The following is a 20,122-nucleotide window of genomic DNA, read 5'->3' on the forward strand; positions in this document are numbered from 1 at the left end:
GAGTTCAGCAATAGTAATGGACAAAGTATATTCATAGTTGTTATATCTGTTGAATGATGCCCATTATCTACATCTATAATCATGCATACAACAATAGCTATATTCTAAATATATGAATTTTATCGAGTGATCCGTGATGTATCCATAATATCCATTATAGATTCTCATTATCAGGAACAGGAAGCCTGTTTGGTTTATCGAGATCACATTAGCCAATGACTAACTTTCTCCAGAAAGCAACCCACAACAGCCTCCTAGCACCAAGGTATCTACTTACTGCTATAGAGGCATTGGATGTCTAGGCAACGTACCCGATCGTTCACCCTACCCAGGAATCGAATCCGGGTCCAGCTGGTTGTGAGCCAAGTGGGCGGAGGTCGGGCGGCTGTCGGTGGGTGAAACACCGATCATGAGAAGCCTCAACACTGGTCTTTACCGTGGACAAAACACGTTATTTTATTTGAGAGAAATACACTGTCACCCAGAGGGTATCACTGGTTACTATAGCAGTTGACTGATTCTATAGCAGTTGACTGATTCTATAGCAGTTGACTGACTCTATAGCAGTTGACTGACCTAATGGTAAGTAACGCTGGTCAACTAACAGAGGCCATTGGGATAATGGTTACTGTAAGAATTTTAAGTTCATATTTCGTTGCTTGCGACAGAATACATTATGCTATAGTTCAGTGATGAGAAACACAATAGCTGTCACACAGCAAGCATACATCATGCCTGCAATGTTAACACTGGTTAACAAAATTGATATTTAGGCCTACTATAGCAGGTAGTTAACAATGTTAAGGCTATGTGGTGGTATGTTAGCAATATTAGGCCTACAGTGGGGGAAAGTTAACACAACAATTATCCCCCTCATATTGCAATAAGATTTACCATGGGTTGTAAAAAATATTTACACATTTTAATTAAATTTTATTGGTGTTTTGTAAAATAATTATATACAAAAAACTGCAGGCGGTAATGCTGTTAGCAATAAATATGGTAGAGTGCATATTGAGAGCCGGCAGTGATTTAAGACTCCCTTAAACACAAGTTCATGTTACATGCTACTGTGTGGAGGGCGAGGCGCCATGACAGCCGTCACCAGTGTGGCCGAGGCTACCAGCCCCTGACTGTTGGTCCATCACTCCACCAGGTCACTGGTCCCTCCCAGTGGAGGGACACTGAGCTGCGGTAGTCTCCCCAGCAACATTTCCAGATGTTGCTGGGCTTGACCAAACCGTGTGTTGCAGCATGGTATCGCAGAAGTGTAACTAGGTAGGCCACACGGCCTCATAATGATCAGAGGCGCACTCTCACATGTGCTGGCATTCCCCTGAACACGGAACTCTAAACCCTTGCAACATCTGCTAACATTGTACAGATGTGAACGCTGATGTGATATATGTCGCATATAGTATAATTAATATTATCCTCACGGTCACCACCTTCAAGGTTTATCCCTGTATTTTGAAAACCAATGAGCAGTGTTGTCATTGGCAAGTATTAGTCGAGACAAAGACATCACCGGGAATGATGATAGTGGAACTGTCGGTAACTTGGCCCAACACAGGACCAGCCCAGACCGGCGCTGCTCCTCCTGCTCAGAACATAAGGTCGTCATTTCCTTCCGGTACGGTTACTGACGAATATGGTTCCCAGGAGTGCAGATAATATTTTATTAGGTAACACTGGCCTCCATCAGTGAAGTTCTACAACTGTTCGGTGAAGACGTACGCGGGGTTTTTGTTGCCCCGGAGTTGTCCATGGTGGGGAGGCCGGGGCAGCCGTGTCCGCCGCTGGACCAGATTATTGACTTCCCTCTTAGGGTACACTGGCGCTGCCACAGGTCTGTTCCAGGTCTGCTCCTTCGACGATGCCATCAAGAAGTTGAGGCAGTTGGTAAGTGTTAGGATGATCGCTCCGGTGTACCAAACCATCCGCCACCGCTCTAGCGTCGCCTGCAATCAAATTAATATATTTACTGTCTTATTTCAAATTATCCGGCCCCGAAAGAGCAGCAAGATACAGTTGCAGGTTCACCTGCATGTATGTGTATCTGTATGATTAAAACATCGAGTAGGAGAAAATAAGGACTTGATCGGAAGTGTTTTCATTGATGGTCAGACATTATATTCTAGTGGCAAGAATGAGGCTGTTGGCTCTGCACGTTTGCTCTCACCTAGTTGGTGAGTGCATCTCAAAATAAACAAAAGAGATTTTGTTAAATTTAAAATAGAAAGATAATCTGACTTCAATCAAACATTGAGGAGTAAATGTCCAAAATCACAAAGCAATATTATTTGATATATAAGAGAATAAATGTGCAGAACCAACAGCCTGATGCTTGCCTTTAGAATGCAATGTGATGTGGTCCTGAAGTGGATCACATCACAGCAAAACCCTCAAGCAACTGATAATATACGTGGAGCATTTCGTCAAATGATATCGGTATTTTGTAATGTACTTTTGAAATTTGAAAATGCTAATGCACACAGATGCAATGCAAAGAAACATGTAAAACACACGCATACATGTACACTCCTACCAAACACGTGTACATGTACACCCCCACTCCACAAACACACGTACATGTACACCCCCCACCACACACACACGTACATGTACACCCCCACCACACACCCACGCACATGTACACCCCCATCCTACACATATAACTATTAGCGTACAAGAGAGGACCAAGGAGAGGGTTACTTACCTGGCCGTTAGTAAGGTAATGTTACGGAGCCCCTTCCAATTTCTCCCCAGATCCATCATTAAGAGTCATATCTACTAGACCTACTGATTCTCTGATATGCAAGGAGTCTGTTGGTATATGTATGTGGCAACCAGATCGGCCGCTTAATAAGGGAGAAATTTGCGTTTATAAGTTGGTAGGTAAGGGGGGGGGAAAGTAGCGCCCTTGATACAAACAAAATGGCGCCCCCTTCTAGCAAATTCGCCATTTTGTGGACGGCGCCAGCCGGCCGTGGATTGGCTGGCTTATGTCACGTGCCGCGGGCGACCAATCAGAGACTGCCGTGATGTCACCGAGTGCCCCCTGGCGGCGCCGGCGGAGGTAACTTCAGAGTTGACCTGACTGTGAGAGTGGAAGGACGTTCGTCAGTCAGCTCTCGAGGATTGGAGACTCTGAGAGTCTTACTCAGTGGATTATAGCTAGCCATCGCAGCCCACCATTGTTATTGGAGACCTTGTGCTTCTGGAAGCAAGAAGAAACGAAGTTTATTGGGCAGAGAAGGGCCAAAACTTGGAAAATCGGTCGGCGACGACGCTGGAGGGCGCTGCCTGACGCTGAGGGTCTGGACGGTGTGGCGGGCAGGCCTGGCTGTGACTGGATCACATTCACTGAGGTTGTTGGAGGGATGACACCGTTCCCAGGACGAGGAGCAACGCCTTGTGGAAGGAACGAGTGTGTGTGTATAGAGTGATTAGCTCAGTGCTCCCTGGTTGGTCCAGGATTGGGATATCTGAAACTGGGAGTGGTTCGGCGACGGCTTCATGACCCCTGAGGACTTGCAGCACGGTACTGGATCATCCAGGACCGACTCAGGAACCGTGGGAACCCAAGCACCATCGAGGGACAGGCGTCGTGAGCCAGGAATGTTGAAAGTAGATTAATTACCCCCTTTTTGAGTAGGCCAGATAGACTACGATATTTATCTATACGAGACACTCGCCTGGCGTTCCGCGAGCGCTTTGTCATGGGTTCGTATCCTGGCCGGGGAGGATTTACTGGGTGCAAATCCTTAATTGTAGCCTCTGTTTAACTCAACAGTAAAATGTGTACTTGGTTGTAACAACCATTCTTCGCGGCGGGGATCGTATTCCAGGGACCTGCCCGAAACGCTACGCGTACTAGTGGCTGTACAAGAATGTAACAACTCTTGTATATATCTCACATGTTTCTGTATAACAGTGATTCATTAGTTTTTTTTTTGAGATATTAGGATAGGCTGTGAGACAGCTTGCGTCCCGGACTGTTGAAGAGGACAGTGTGTGGACGACGCAGCAGTTGGAGAGATGTAGGCCGACGTGGACGAAGCACCCCCCCCCCCCGGTGAGAGGGGGGGGGGGTGAATTTCCCTTTTAAATCTGCCCAGCTGACGGAGTGGCGGAGGTCGTGAGAGAAGAGTTGTAGCCCATCTCCAGATTATTTATTCTTTATGTCCATTAAATGACATAAAGAATAAATAATATGTGATCATGTAGCTTGTGTTAATAAATATCACATATTTTATCATTGTGTTTAAATGTGCCTCCATTCTGATCTCTATGAGCATGCACGAGGGTTATCATAGTTCCACCTAGTAAATAGTACGTTTTCTATAGAAGTTTCTTAATGGCTGGAGAGTGGTATAGCAACACAGACTTTTATAAAAGAGTACCTTGGGCTAGCGGTCCTGTACTCACCTAATTGTGCTTGCGGGGGTTGAGCTTTGTCATTGGTCCCGCGCCTCAACTGTCAATCAACTGGTGTCAATGCTGTATAAGTAGCAACACTTTGGCAACAGGCTATATAGTGTACACCCACTGAACTGCACTGATGGGGGTGCAAAAATATCAACCCAGCTGGCGATCTTGTTAAGTGAGATACAGAAGGCAGGCAGGAAAGTAATTCCTGCAACTTTTGTTTGGCAGGTAAGATCCAAGGGTAAAAGGTAAGCCTGGGTCTTCCTTCACTCCTCTGCGGGTCTAGGCCGGAATTGCTAATGGCAGTTTCCCCATGGTTGACTGAAGGGCTCCCAGGGTGGATCAGTGGCACCCCTAGTGGTGGGAGCGAAGACCTGCTGTGGTGGGTATTACTGGTCCTCTCCTGTGTAACCAAGTGACTCTGGTGAGTCACATGAATCAGAGAGACTGAGTATTCTGTCTCCGGGGCCCCTAGCAGCCCCCTTGCTAGTGGAGCCCCAGCCCACCCCCGTGACAACCCCCGTGACAACCCCCCCCCCCCCCCCCCCCACACACACACACACACACACACACACACACACACACACACACACACACACACACACACACACACACACACACACACACACACACACACACACACACACACGTACGTACGTACGTACGTACGTACATGTACACCCCCACCACACACACACATATACATGTACACCCCCACCCTACACAAACAACTACCAGTGTACAAGAGAGGAGCAAGGAGAGGGTTACTCACCTGGCCATTAGTAAGGTAAGCGACATAGAGCGGGGAGAGTATCTTGACGGAGGCGCTGATGGTGCCGCTCAAGCCAGCGATGGCGGCAGCGTGGTTGGGTGCCAGCTCGATGCCGTTGACGCGGAAGGTGGAGAAGGAGGCGGAAAGTCCCATCACCAGGGCCATGGAGCTCCACACCATGACGGCCACCTGCGAGCAGCTGGACTGGGCCACCCCGATCAGACAGCCCGCCGTCACCAAGGCACCTGTCGCACACAAGGGTTTCATCAGCCATACTAATCAATACTCGACAAGTGCTTCAGTGTATGACATAGACACCTGTCTAATACAACCATTGTTATGGACAATGGTTGGTTTTGGTTAGAGTTTCTCACTACGTAAAGAAACTCTTTTAGTTTCTAACTGAAGGATAAGAGTATCCTTGACAATGGCTTCTTGCTACAAGTGGGCCGTCCCTCCGCCAGTGTAATGGCGAGTCACGACCTCCCACTCTTAATATATTCCCTTCACCGTTAATTACATATATCAACAGGGAGACAGATGGTTACATCAACAGTAAGACAGATGGTTACATCAACAGAGGGGAGAGAGCACTCACAGACGGTGTTGGCGACGCGACGTACGACAACAGTGGAGCGTCTGTTGGTCCGTCGTATCCAGTCAGAGAGGGTAGCGTAGACCATAGCGATCACCCACATGGCCATCAGCGCTGTGCCCCAGGCCACGCGCACCTGTGGGAGCGGACAACAAGGATGGAGTCATTCTCGCTAGTGGGTGTACACACCTGTCACACACGCAGATGTACACATTACACTCGTAACCACTAGTAGATGTACACATTACAATACACATGTGGAAAATATTTCTCACTTACAACACAATTAACTACGTAATAAGTTACAACTTAATTAAAAGTATGTGCTCGCATCTGTTGTTAGTTGGATGTAATTATAGGTAGCGGGAGTTGGTTAAGCACTAGCAACCGGTAATGGGTAAGACGACCCCTAAACACCAGTAAGCATCTAATCACAACTGAGTTAATTGAATGAAAACAGTGAGAATGTTAACATAAGTTGTGTATTTCTCCTATTAATTCTGCATTGTCGGCAGGTGGGAGGGAGGGAGGGAGGGAGAGAGAGAGAGATGGAGAGAGAGGGAGAGAGAGAGAGGGAGGGAGGGAGAGAGAGAGAGATGGAGAGAGAGGGAGAGAGAGAGAGGGAGGGAGGGAGATCACATCCACTACCACAGTTAGAAATCATCTGACCAGATAAGACTAACTGTATTTACTAACGGCCATTCAGATAACACAGAGATTTAAATACTACCAACAGCTTATTCAGTCCCCATTAATCTTGAATATAATTTTAATTCACGATTACAATTCCTGTTCTATCCAAAATAACACTAACACCATAAAGTCCCAACTGTGGGAATTGTGTGGAAATTACAATTACCTGTGTTATATAGTCCATTCAAACTTAATAGATATTTAAATAAACAATCCACTTACTAAAAATTACAATAAAACAGACTTAGCCACATATAATCCCACAACACACGCACCGAGACGGCTACTGGCGGCAGTATTCCAACACGACATTTCTTGGGTATACATATATTAAGATCACTTGTGGATGGATGTACACTTTATGGTTCATGTGTACTATCATCACTACTGGGTGTACATAGTACACACTGCACATGTACTGGAACCACTAGCAGGTGTTTACCTCCTAGTGCATGTGTACTAGTGCAACCCGTTCTCGCACTTGCTTCTGTCAATATTGGCTTATTTAATAAGTGCATATGTGACATACTAATTGATTGTGAATATTTTAGTTTACCTTGAAAAGCTTCATAGAAAACACCGACCTCACCTAACCTTCTTAGTATGTTAAGATAAGCTTCTTATTTACAATTATTACTTAACCTATCAACGGTATAGGTTAAGTAATAATTGTAATTAAGAAGCAATAAGAATCTTATCTTAACATACTAAGAAGGTTAGGTGAGGTCAGTGTTTTCTATGAAGCTTTTCAAGGTAAACTAAAATATTCACAATCAATTAGTATGTCACATATGCACTTATTAAATAAGCCAATACGCATAGTAAGCAAGTGCGAGAACGGGTTGACTAGTGAGGAGGTCGGTTATACACGGGAACGGGTCCTGGGAGGATAGTATGGTAACTAGGGGAGGGAGAGGCTGGAGTACTCACCTGGGGGAGGGGAGTACTCACCTGGGGGAGGGTGTACTCACCTGGTGAGGGGGAACGTGGAGGACGGTGACAGAATATTCGCGGGCGTGGTGGAGGAGAGTGAACCAGGCCCAAGAGAAGCCCAGCTCGGCCATCACCACGGCCACCACGTGTCGCGACCTGTCGCAACACAACACATTTACCTTACGCTATTATGCACCCCAAACACTCCCACGTCTCCCATGTGGCTGGTGGACCCACGACCAGCATGTGGGCTGTGGACCACATGCCCATCATGTGGGCTGTGGACCACATGCCCAGCATGTGGACTGTGGACCACATGCCCATCATGTGGGCTGTGGACCACATGCCCATCATGTGGACTGTGAACTACATACACATACCACCATACCTGTCCCCTGAAGAACACATCAAAAGGATAAAATCAGCGGCGTATGCAAGGCTGGCAAACACAAGAACTGCCTTCAGGAACTTGTGTATTTAATCATTCAGTACCTTGTATACTTCATATGTCAGACCAATACTGGAATATGCGGCTCCAACCTGGAGTCCACATCTAGTCAAACAAAAAAAAATGGCTAGAAAAGGTTCCGAGGTATGCCACCAGGCTAGTCCCCGACCTGAGGGGTGTGAGCTACGAGGAAAGATTACTGTACTATTAAAGGCTGTTAAGAAAGTGACAATGCAACATTTCAGTCATGACTGCCTTACTCTACGCCTTTCCAGAAAACGGACCTTAAAATTATTTCTTTGGAAAAATTAAATCTGAAACTTTGTCATCCCTGTATGGAGTCTTTTAAGACACTTTACATCCACCTGCAGTACGGTGTCCAGGTTGTGGAGTATACACATGCTAGGCAGAATGTTAGTACCTGGAGACATGAAGAGTCGAGGGCCAGGCAAAGGAATATACACACATACACATTTGTTCAGTTACCTGAAGATGTGGAACCAAGGCACCGGGAGTCCTCGCCAGGCGTGCTGGACCCCGATCGACGAGGTGATGTGGTTCTTCTCCTGTAGTGAGATCCTGGGGTGCTGGGAGGGGTTCTCGGTGACCAGGAAGTACCAGAGGATGCACCACACTAGCGCCACCGCTCCCTGGCTATAGAAGAGCCCTCGCCAGCCGATCATCAGCACCAACCACTCTGACAGAGGACCTCCGAGCGCTGCCCCCACCGCCAGACCTGCCACACACAGACACCTCATGTTACACTGTACCCCTACTACACTGTACCCCTACTACACTATACCCCTACTACACTATACCCCTACTACACTATACCCCTACTACACTATACCCCTACTACACTATACCCCTACTACACTACGTCTCACTACGTCTGACACGACGCTCGTTCTTCAGCAAGGTACGTCTGGAGACGTTAATGAAACATAAAATATAAATTTATCTTTAATCAAAAGTCTGTAACAAAGCCTCAGAAAAGGTAAAATGCAGAATACCGAATCATATTATATTTAGAGTGAAACAATGAGTCTTGTACAGCGTAAACGATGCAATAACACTCGGCAAAGTTAGAAAAAATGAGCAGAAAACTCTCAAAATCTATTTTATAGAAAATATTGTAAACGTTCTTGTTGAAGACTGTCAGTTGATTATACAAACCTTAGGCTATAGACTCCCCAACCGTTGATAACAGGCTACCAGCGTACTTCTTGATCAGCTGGACATTGTCTGCGAAGGAACAAACATTCCGATACTATACAGAAAAGAGAAGCAGGAGACAGAGACTTACCAGAATATGTGAAGGCGACCATAACAGTGCGGTCTAGGGGCGGCGCCCACTGTGCTAAGACGGCTTGCATGGCTGGCACACACACGCCCTGTAACAAACACACACTGTAACACACATATACACACTGTAACACACATATACACACTGTAACACACATATACACACTGTAACACACATATACACACTGCAACACACATATACACACTGTAACACACACACGCCCTGTAACAAACACGCACTGTAACACACTCACACACACTGTAACACACGCCCTGTAACAAACACGCACTGTAACACACACTGTAACACACGCCCTGTAACAAACACGCACTGTAACACACACACTGTAACACACTCACACACACTGTAACACACTCACACACACTGTAACACACTCACACACACTGTAACAAACACGCACTGTAACACACACTGTAACACACTCACACACACTGTAACACACTCACACACACTGTAACACCACGCCGTAACACATTAACACCCTGTATGGCATGATATATCAGATAACCAAAAAGGTTATGATATATCTGTTAACCATACAGGGCATGATATAGCTGTTAACCAAACATAATTTAATATATTAGCCAAACATTGTTTAATATATTAGATAACCAGATAGGGTATGTTATACTTGAGATCTAGTAGGTGTATGTTATACTAATCAGACTGGGTATATTAAATAATCAAACGGGGTATGTTACATCACATATCTGTACATGTTATGATAAACATAAGCCAATCATCTTATCCCTCCATATACAGCAATTATAACTTGGATAGGAAACTTCTTTTTTACTATTGGAAATATCTAAGGGCCTCAGCTTCAGAATCCTTCCTGCACGCTTGCAGGTCTTAAACTGCCTGCTCATCCTTATTCATCCTCAATGGCTGGCATTCAACATGTTTCCTATGGCGATGTTGGCGATGTCGAGGTTTCGATTCACAGTAGCCTTCACCCCTTGCAATGTTATTTGCATTCCTTGTTGTTGAGAACAGTTATTTCTCATTCTTCAGAAGCTGAAGCCATCCTTACTGAATGAGTTCAGATTCATAGTAGTTTCTACCCGCCAAACACACACCGAAACTACGACGTTGGTACAACGTTCGAACAAGTTTTAACACCTCTTAACCAGTTATAACAACCAATATAGTAAGTTGTAACAACGTTCTAATACGTCATAAACACGTTAAGCCAAGATGTAACAACTTTATTACAAGTTGTAAAAAGCGGAAAATAGAGACAGTTTCGGTTTGTGTTTCCAGGGTATTCAGATATCGTGTGACTGGCGAGAATATGGTGGCCTTGTCATCGACTGGATGAAGTTATGATTGAAGAAGGTCATTTGTTCCTGTGACAGTGAAGAGAGAGAGCATCAACCAATAATCTGACAACCACCTTCCATAGTCACGATTGTCATATGCCATCTGTCCTGGCAACATGTCATATGTTGATGATAGGTTCTCTGAACCAGTTCTGGCATGACATACATCAATGTGTGTGTACAAGAGGAGTCTAAAACCTCTAGAAATGATATCCAGAAGTCTCATGTCTGTACCAGGTCTCTCGTGGACTCTGTTGGTCAGATCCTTCACTCCAGCATCATCCTCAAGATCACTGTCAGATTTCTGTACAACCTCTTGTGTCCCGAAGAGCGCATTGCGCAGAATGTTGAGGTTCTTGATGGAGTCTGACAATTCCTCATGCTAAAGTGTGTCTCCGTCGTTTCCGGATAAGAAACTCTCTCTGGAGCATGACGAAGTGCACAGCCCGTCTGTACAGCGCTTCCCTCCCAGTGCTCGGTCAACAGAGCCCCTCGAAGTGCTCAGTCAACAGACCCCTCCCAGTGCTCGGTCAACAGACCCCTCCCAGTGCTCGGTCAACAGACCCCTCCCAGTGCTCGGTCAACAGACCCCTCCCAGTGCTCGGTCAACAGACCCCTCTCCTAGTGCTCGGTCAACAGACCCCTCTCCTAGTGCTCGGTCAACAGACCCCTCTCCTAGTGCTCGGTCAACAGACCCCTCTCCTAGTGCTCGGTCAACAGACCCCTCTCCTAGTGCTCGGTCAACAGACCCCTCTCCTAGTGCTCGGTCAACAGACCCCTCTCCTAGTGCTCGGTCAACAGACCCCTCTCCTAGTGCTCGGTCAACAGACCCCTCTCCTAGTGCTCGGTCAACAGACCCCTCTCCTAGTGCTCGGTCAACAGACCCCTCTCCTAGTGCTCGGTCAACAGACCCCTCTCCTAGTGCTCGGTCAACAGACCCCTCTCCTAGTGCTCGGTCAACAGACCCCTCTCCTAGTGCTGGGTCAACAGATCCGTCCACCACTACTTTTGTGACCATTGAGAGCTAAGGTTTGTGTGTCATCAATCAGAAAATTGAACTTTTTGTTCTGTGAGATTATTTCTGTTGTATTTTTACTCTACATGAAAGACTTAATATGATTTTTTTAATTATCAGGGGAAAGCGCCAAGCCATCACGACTTTATAGCACTTGGAAGGGGTCAGGATAAGGATTTGGGATGGGACGGGAGGGAAAGAATGGTTCCCAACCACTTGGACGGTCGGGGATTGAACGCCGACCTGTATGAAGCGAGACCGTCGCTCTACCGTCTAATCAAAGTGGCTGGGTGACTTAATATGAAGCCTCTACTACAATTTAAAAAAAATGCATGTTCCAAACTAAAAATTGGCGGCCATTTTGAATTTAAAGATCAAATTTAACAAAAGTCATCAAATCGACATCACAATTGAATTCCTAGATTCAAACAATCCTAAACAACTTGTAACTTTGTATGTAACAATGAAAAACTAAAAAGTATGTTAACATTTCAGGCCAAACCAATAAAAAGATGATTTCCAAAATGGCCAATGGCCGCCATTTTGAATTTGTGGTTGTCATGAGCTAGGCCACCACTTTCCCGAGGGACGCGGGGACAATATTCTTATTTAACCTTCATACAGCACAAATCTACTGAGAAACGAACCTTCGATCTCAACGGTGACAGAGGTACTGAAAATGATCCACCGAGAATGTTAAGAGAAAGTCACTGGGTTGTGAACTAAAGCTTCACGGAAGGTGTTGATATTACACCATCAGAACAGGCCACGTCACTCAGCTCGTACTAGTAACAAGATAAACATTCTCTAATAATGATATATAAATTTAGACGTGACGGTGTTAAGGACTGAAGAAACTCTTACTGTAACTGCTGAATACCAAATTAAACATTAACTTTGCCGACATGAAGAACTTTTCAAACTTGAGATAATAGAGGTAACTACCACTACAACAACTTGAATATAAAAGCTATTTCTTAAATGTTGTCTCTTGGCTGTTAGTAATAAAAGCGAGGAAATTCTTACCTCAGCGGCGCCCACCATGATCCGGGCCGCCAGCAGCCAGTATGGGCCGAAGGCGGCGGCGGTGGGCGTGAGTACGGTGAGTATCGCGGCTAGAAGCACACCCATCAGCAGCAGCATTTTCCCGCCCATGGCACCCGTCAGCCGACCACCCACCAGCTGCGTCAGTATGTAGCCCCAGGAGAAGGCTGCCCGCAGCCGCTCCTGCAGGTCGGCCGCCCACACGAACTCGCCGTCCTACAGGCAAGATCAACACCAGTAAGCAACACCCTCAAACACTGCACAAGGTCAAGGCACAATTAACACGCGGAGGACTCATTATGGAGACAGATGAATGTAACAATGTTACCTGCTGGGGCTCGGGCCGCTGGATCATGCGGGGCTCGAAGCATACAGTTGAAGGGAACTTCTGTCCAGCCAGGGTGATCTCTCCGTTGGCACTCTTCGTGTATTCCTATGAGCCAGGGAGAGATGAGCATCAGGAAGGTGCTACAAGCACTAGGATAAACACATCATGAACTACCAGGAACAGTGTAATAACCTCATCACATACTCATCATGAACTACCAGGAACAGTGTAATAATCTCATCACATACTCATCATGATCTACCAGGAACAGTGTAATAATCTCATCACATACTCATCATGATCTACCAGGAACAGTGTAATAATCTCATCACTCATCATGATCTACCAGGAACAGTGTAATAATCTCATCAAATACTCATCATGAACTACCAGGAACAGTGTAATAATATCATCACATACTCATCATGAACTACCAGGAACAGTGTAATAACCTCATCACATACTCATCATAAACTACCAGGAACAGTGTAATAACCTCATCACATACTCATCATAAACTACCAGGAACAGTGTAATAACCTCATCACATACTCATCATAAACTACCAGGAACAGTGTAATAACCTCATCACATACTCATCATAAACTACTAGGAACAGTGTAATAATATCATCACATACTCATCATGAACTACCAGGAACAGTGATAAACTCACCGATGATTTATCTTCATCACCTTCTTCTTTGTCCTCACCTTCACCATCTTCATCTTCATTATCATCACCATCATCCTCATCATCATCGTCATCCTCATCCTCATCATCATCATCATCATCGTCATCCTCAAAAAGAGACTCGTCACTGCCACTGTCATCGGAAGAGTTGCCGTTGGCCACAAAGGACCCATTGTGTCGTCTGAAGCGGTGGCCGTTGATGTACTCTCGGGAGTCGTTACTGAAGAAGTGGAGGTCGTCTAGCTCGGCTGAGTTAAACTCTCTGGCTTCGTTACTGTCGTCCTCGTCGCTCTCCTCGTTAGACTCCTCAGACTCGCTGGAGTCGCTGCTGAAGGAGCTGCTGTCTCCACTCTCAGACTCGCTTGACGACGAGCTGGAGGAGGAGGAGTCACTTTCAGTCGAGTTGGTTCTGTTGTAAATGTCCCAGTCCTCACCCAGGATCCAATTCAGACTTCGGGTTCCATTGCCAGCTATTTCGAAATCAAATTCTACGTTATGTTCGCCTTCACCATCAATTTCCTCAACTTCAGATGCTGTCATTGCTTGTACAGTTATATCCTCTGTTTCATCAAGAACCTCTGTTTCATAAATTTCCTCAGACACTCCAGCTTTCTTTGTGTCATTCTTGACTTTTCCTGACTCACAGCTTTCAGTCGGTGAGCAGGAGGCAATGTGCTCCTCGCTGTTGTTCGACGAATTCACGTGTTTGTCTTCCACTGATCTTTCCTTGCGGAGTCTTATGGTGTCTGTTATAGCCGAGCCGTTAGTAGCTACCTTTATGTTTGGCAGCACTCTGGCATTGACTTCTCCAGTAGTAGCGATTGTGGGGGTGATCTCTATGACTGTTACGGTGGTCTTGGGAACAGCTGTGTTGATAGTCTCGGGTCTAGTCTTTCCATCTGCAGGGGTTTCCTGAGGTGGAATAGCTGTGGTAAAACTATTTTGATGAGCAGTTTGTGTTTCATGGTTATTTACTTGGCTGGGAATGACAGCAGCCATGATAGTTGTGGACTTGTTGGATGGCAGTGTTGCGTTTTTATTTTCAGAGGGCGTTGTGGTGGAAGGGTGTTGTTCAGTCATGCCAGAAGGCGCTAATGTTGACATGATGTCACTCTTGGTGGTGCTGGTCGTAGAGTCACGTTGAGTTGGGGTGACTGCTGTGATGTCTTCAAGACTAGTAACAGTTGGTATGATATTTTCAGGTGTGTCAGGCACTGTAGTGCCAGCTTGTGGATATCTATTGCTATTAAGAATAATTAAAGTGCTGCCAAGGAGGCCATCAAAACCATTTGCACCAGGAACAGGAAAATTAGTAGTGTCCTCGTTTACATTTAACAATTCAGCAAATTGAGCGAACTTGTCAGAGCGCTGTTGTGAGGAAGAAGACAGCGTGACAGGGTGGTCGCTGGTGACGGTGGTGTACAACTCTTCCTCATCAGAGGTGCCGGCCTCCGTCACGTAGGGTGTAGTAGTCTCCAAATCTTCGTTACCTGAAGACTGATCAGGTACCTGATTCGTGCCCATTAGGTGCGAAATGTGGCCATAAGTAGCACCTCGCGGCAGAGTGACAATGAAGCCATCGTTGTCATGTACATTGCCCGCCTGTACCTTGGTCGTCCCTGCTGCAAATTTGTACAGACCAACTCTTATGGGACCGTCTCTTATGGGACCTATGACATCGCCATGACCCACCACAGAGCGGGTCGGATCGACACTGGTATCGAAGGCTGCCCCACCTTCGTCAGGCGGGCCACTCCCTCGGAGGATCACAGGTCCCTCCTTCATCACAGGTTGGATGCCCATGCTGGAAAGAGAGTAGTCCTGACCGTCAATGGCTGTGTGGTTGACCATCACCGGCAGCGCTACAAGGAAATTGAGTTGAAGCATGTAGATGTTTATAAAGCCCAAGAAGCCCATGAGGACAAGGATGTGTCTGGTGGCTATGGTGGGCCTGGTGCCAGCCTCTCCAGTGATGGTCGTGGCTCCACAGTTGCCGCTCTCCATGGCCGCCTCGTCTCCACACCCTGAAACATAAATACCGTCAGTCCTCTTATTATTAACATCTTTATTGATAAAATATACTAATTTACCTAGTCTGAGTAACTCAACTTGGCCTTATTACAGTGAGGTGCTGCTCGTATTCACTGTCACACAAGGCAGCAGGCCTAAATTGAAGTTTAAAGAACATTAATATTTAATGAGGTTACATCAGATATTATACATGTTTCACTTTACGAATTTGCATATGCAACTTTCTTTTATTCACTGCCACACAAGGCAGGGATGGATTCATTAGATATGCAGCTATAAGAAATAATAAATAAAATTCTCGTTCTTCTTTCCTTAGAGCGAAGGTCTCGCTTCGTGCAGGTCAGTGTTCAATCCCCGACCTTCCAAGAGATTGGACACCATTCCTTCACCACTCCCCGTCCCATCCCAAATCCTTATCTTGATCCCTTCCAGTGCTATATAGTCGTTATGACTTGGCTCATTCCCCTGATAGGTCCCTTCCCTTCCTTAGAACTGACAAGCAAATTTAGGAGAAATTATTAGGATGTCGTCCAGTACACTAGATTCAATGAAGCAGTTGCGTAGTGATTGCACAATAGGTCAGGAGGTCTAAAATCTTGACCAATTTTACATTTAATAATGTAGTGTTCCAGTGAATGCTTTAATGATTTGTCACAAAGTTTACAACCTGAATATTCTGGTAGTGTTAGTAGCACTAACCTGCTTTGGCTATAGGCACATCTGGCACCTGCCAGAAGTGCCTATAGCCAAAGCGAATTCGCGCAATGACTACATCACATTGCCTGGTCCGGTTACTGTGCTGACCATACACGTACCTATTATTACAAAAGTTGTCATAGCTTTCAGTAATGCAGCTTTCAGGTGTTTGGGCATTTCTTTGCTCTTCCATATCTGAAGTAATCTCCAATCTGTATTTTTTAATAATTGCATTAGATGGTCCAAAGTTATAGTTCATGTTTTCTTTCCTGCAGCCTCATTGGCCAATCGATCTACAAAGTCGTGCTTTCCATCTCCAACATGGGATAAGATCCACACAAATTTTATATAAAAGTTACTATCATTGGTAAAAAGCACATTATATTTAATATTACAAGCTACTTCAGACATTAATTGTGATGGGTTATTTAAGGACTGCAGAGCACTTTTAATCTCAAAATATCACTCCACAAACTATTGAGTTTAAGATGCTCAGTAGCTAGATAAACACCCAATAGCTCAGTTTGTGTCGTGCTTGTCCAGTCGTTCAGCCTGTGCATACTTGACATGAGCATTTCATGTGCGTTGTATACCGCACACGCACAAGCTGCTCTACCTGTGCCTAACTCAGCCCGTCCTCCATCGCGCCTGCCTAACTGCACAGTCATCGGTAAAGGCAGAGACTTCACTTGGTTTGAGATTTTGAAGTTGACTGCCAACGGCGTCGTGGGTTATGTATCTCATAGTGTCAGTGTTATAAGTTTGTTTTAAGGTGATGGGTGTATAATGTACAGGACCTGACACATCCCTCCAAGGGTGTATAATGTACAGGACCTGACACATCCCTCCAAGGGTGTATAATGTACAGGACCTGACACATCCCTCCAAGGGTGTATAATGTACAGGACCCGGCACATCTCTCCAAGGGTGTATAATGTACAGGACCTGACACATCCCTCCAAGGGTGTATAATGTACAGGACCCGGCACATCTCTCCAAGGGTGTATAATGTACAGGACCCGGCACATCCCTCAAGGGTGTATAATGTACAGGACCTGACATATCTCTCCAAGGGTGTATAATGTACAGGACCCGGCACATCTCTCCAAGGGTGTATAATGTACAGGACCTGACACATCCCTCCAAGGGTGTATAATGTACAGGACCTGACACATCTCTCCAAGGGTGTATAATGTACAGGACCCGGCACATCTCTCCAAGGGTGTATAATGTACAGGACCTGACACATCTCTCCAAGGGTGTATAATGTACAGGACCCGGCACATCTCTCCAAGGGTGTATAATGTACAGGACCCGGCACATCCCTCAAGGGTGTATAATGTACAGGACCTGACATATCTCTCCAAGGAAAGAATATAATGAACAGTTTTATCAGCATTAAGAGACATATTCACCTTCATAAGATTATTGGCACAAGAACTGAGCCACACACTGTAGGGAATTGTTCGTGGAGGACTGAGTGAACAGGCTGTTCACTCTCAACAGTCAGAGTTGTTCAGAGTGGATCGCAATATAATTTGAATAGTGTCGGGAGGATCATTATTTGCCAACATTTTGTCACAAAAGACAGTATTAAGTAGAAGTATTCTCTCATAAATGGAGAGTGATCTTAGTTTCTTATTCATGATAACAATGCTGACAGTTGTGGTGCAACTCACGATGATGCGCACGGTGTCATTTTGTACTACATCTAGCCCTTGTAATTGCTTAATAATCCTAATTAAAATTAGCAGTGATCATTATATATACCTGCAAATTGTAATTACCCCAAGTGTAATTACCTAAGTGTAGTTACAGGATGAGAGCTACGCTCGTGGTGTCCCGTCTTCCCAGCACTCTTTGTCATATAACGTTTTGAAACTACTGACGGTCTTGGCCTCCACCACCTTCTCACCTAACTTGTTCCAACCGTCTACCACTCTGTTTGCGAAAGTGAATTTTCTTATATTTCTTCGGCATCTGTGTTTAGTTAGTTTAAATCTATGACCTCTTGTTCTTGAAGGTCCAGGTCTCAGGAAATCTTCCCTATCGATTTTGTGTAGTGTAGTGTAGTTACAGGATGAGAACCGCGCTCATGGTATCCCGACTTTTGTTACATTTACTCAGGTCTATAAGAAGGATGAAATAGCGATACGGGATATTGTTAACAAGAACTGTAAACCCAATCTCTCTCTCTCTCATACGAGGTACCAGGCCCTGAGGTGCACGGTACGAGGTACCAGGCCCTGAGGTGCACGGTACGAGGTACCAGCCACTGTGGTGCACGGTACGAGGTACCAGGCCCTGAGGTGCACGGTACGAGGTACCAGCCACTTCACTTGCCCTGTGTTGGATAAGTATAAAGTTTCCCAAGAGGAAGGTGAGCGGGTGTAGGGGCCGGTGGTCCGGGCGGCGGTACTTCCTCCATCACCAAGGCCGCCCCCACCACACCAGTGGTGGGCGTTCCTGCCCCCACCCACACCAGTGGTGGGCGTTCCTGCCCCCCACTAGACCAGTGGTGGGTGTTCCTGCCCCCACCACACTCCAGCTGTCACCCACAGCAGGAGCCCCGCTTCACAAGAGAGTGTAGCGTGCTCCTCGTGCCCCTGTCATATACACAACACACAAGTGTACAACATTCCCTCCTTATAACGAGTGGCACACATCTCCGAGGTCACAGTAAAGCTGTAAGGTCCCGATATTTTACCGTGAGAGTGTTGGGCACATGGTGTTGTGTTGTGTGGGAGCCGATGTCGTGACCCCACGTTACTGGTGACCCTGACCAATAACGTGTGCTTCTTGACCTTAACCGTTGACCTTAAAATGTCTCTACATCCCTCCCCCCCCATCGAACCCCCTTTCCCCCCCACCTCCCCAGCCTACGGCACAAGTCCTGGCAAGACTCATTCATTGAAACCTTCTCCCCAACATGCTCGGGCGGCTCAGTCACCCTGGCAACCCCCCCCCCCCCCAACAGCTCAGGAATGGCCCAATATGGCACTAAAATATTGTGTTTATATTTCCCTGAGGCTCCACAGTACACTAGACCACACGACGTATAATATCCTTCAGATCGGAAATGAAGAAAAACATTGATTCAAAAACTACACTACAAAACCTTATACAATTTTACAGTCAGAAAGCAGAGAGACAGTCGCTGAAATCAAGAGACCTCTGAAAATGCTAACCAATAAGGGGAAGGTTGATCAGCTTTCTGTGGATTCCCTCCTACGTTGTTGGACTCTGTAGAAATGAACGAGCAGCTGTGATGGCTGCTGAGGGCGCTGAAGGAGACCATATTGAACACTTCATACCCAAGACTCTTGTACAAGTTAGAGGTGCCGCCAGACGTCTCAGACACGGTGAACAAGTGACTGAGGGAAGGAGTATAGAGGAACAAGTCAGTGAATGTGTGAACTTGTACAAGACACAGCCTCAGTCATGGACAAAAATGCGACAGCCGAAACAGAGAATCTGAATCTGTAATGACAAGAATGCGTCTTAGATACAAGTACCCATGGAGAACCAGGAAACAAAACAACAGCTGAGTAGCGGAGACTCGTGTGTTTTAGTAACCCTTATTTTGTCCGTTGTGGCGACGGAAAAGGACGGGCTGGCCGGCCACAACTTGAGGGACTGTGCCCTCCTCAGGGACATTATATACATAAGGAATATAATAAATCTCACATTATTTCAGTTAGGAAACAAGAGCCACTGTGGGCACAAGTGGCAGCATGAACGACACAGCCACCGGGGTCTTCCTACGGCTGCGGGGTGTATATGTTGAGCTTTGT

At 46.0% G+C, this 20,122-nt stretch overlaps 1 protein-coding gene across 1 annotated transcript in view; it reads right to left on the reverse strand.

The window, feature by feature from the left end:
• Positions 1-912: 912 nt before the first annotated feature.
• Positions 913-20,122, reverse strand: part of LOC123763941 (uncharacterized) — a 54,772-nt gene continuing 35,562 nt past the window's right edge. The window contains exons 3-11 of the mRNA XM_045751272.2: positions 13,584-15,625; positions 12,909-13,013; positions 12,563-12,796; positions 9,179-9,266; positions 8,359-8,608; positions 7,463-7,580; positions 5,802-5,934; positions 5,204-5,448; positions 913-1,961 (exon numbers count right to left, since the gene is read on the reverse strand). Coding sequence (XP_045607228.2) covers positions 1,713-1,961; positions 5,204-5,448; positions 5,802-5,934; positions 7,463-7,580; positions 8,359-8,608; positions 9,179-9,266; positions 12,563-12,796; positions 12,909-13,013; positions 13,584-15,625 — 3,464 coding nt within the window. The 3' untranslated portion in view covers positions 913-1,712. The remainder of the gene's footprint in view (positions 1,962-5,203; positions 5,449-5,801; positions 5,935-7,462; positions 7,581-8,358; positions 8,609-9,178; positions 9,267-12,562; positions 12,797-12,908; positions 13,014-13,583; positions 15,626-20,122) is intronic.

Source organism: Procambarus clarkii, chromosome 23 (assembly GCF_040958095.1).
Source record: "Procambarus clarkii isolate CNS0578487 chromosome 23, FALCON_Pclarkii_2.0, whole genome shotgun sequence".
Classification (NCBI taxonomy): domain Eukaryota; kingdom Metazoa; phylum Arthropoda; class Malacostraca; order Decapoda; family Cambaridae; genus Procambarus; species Procambarus clarkii.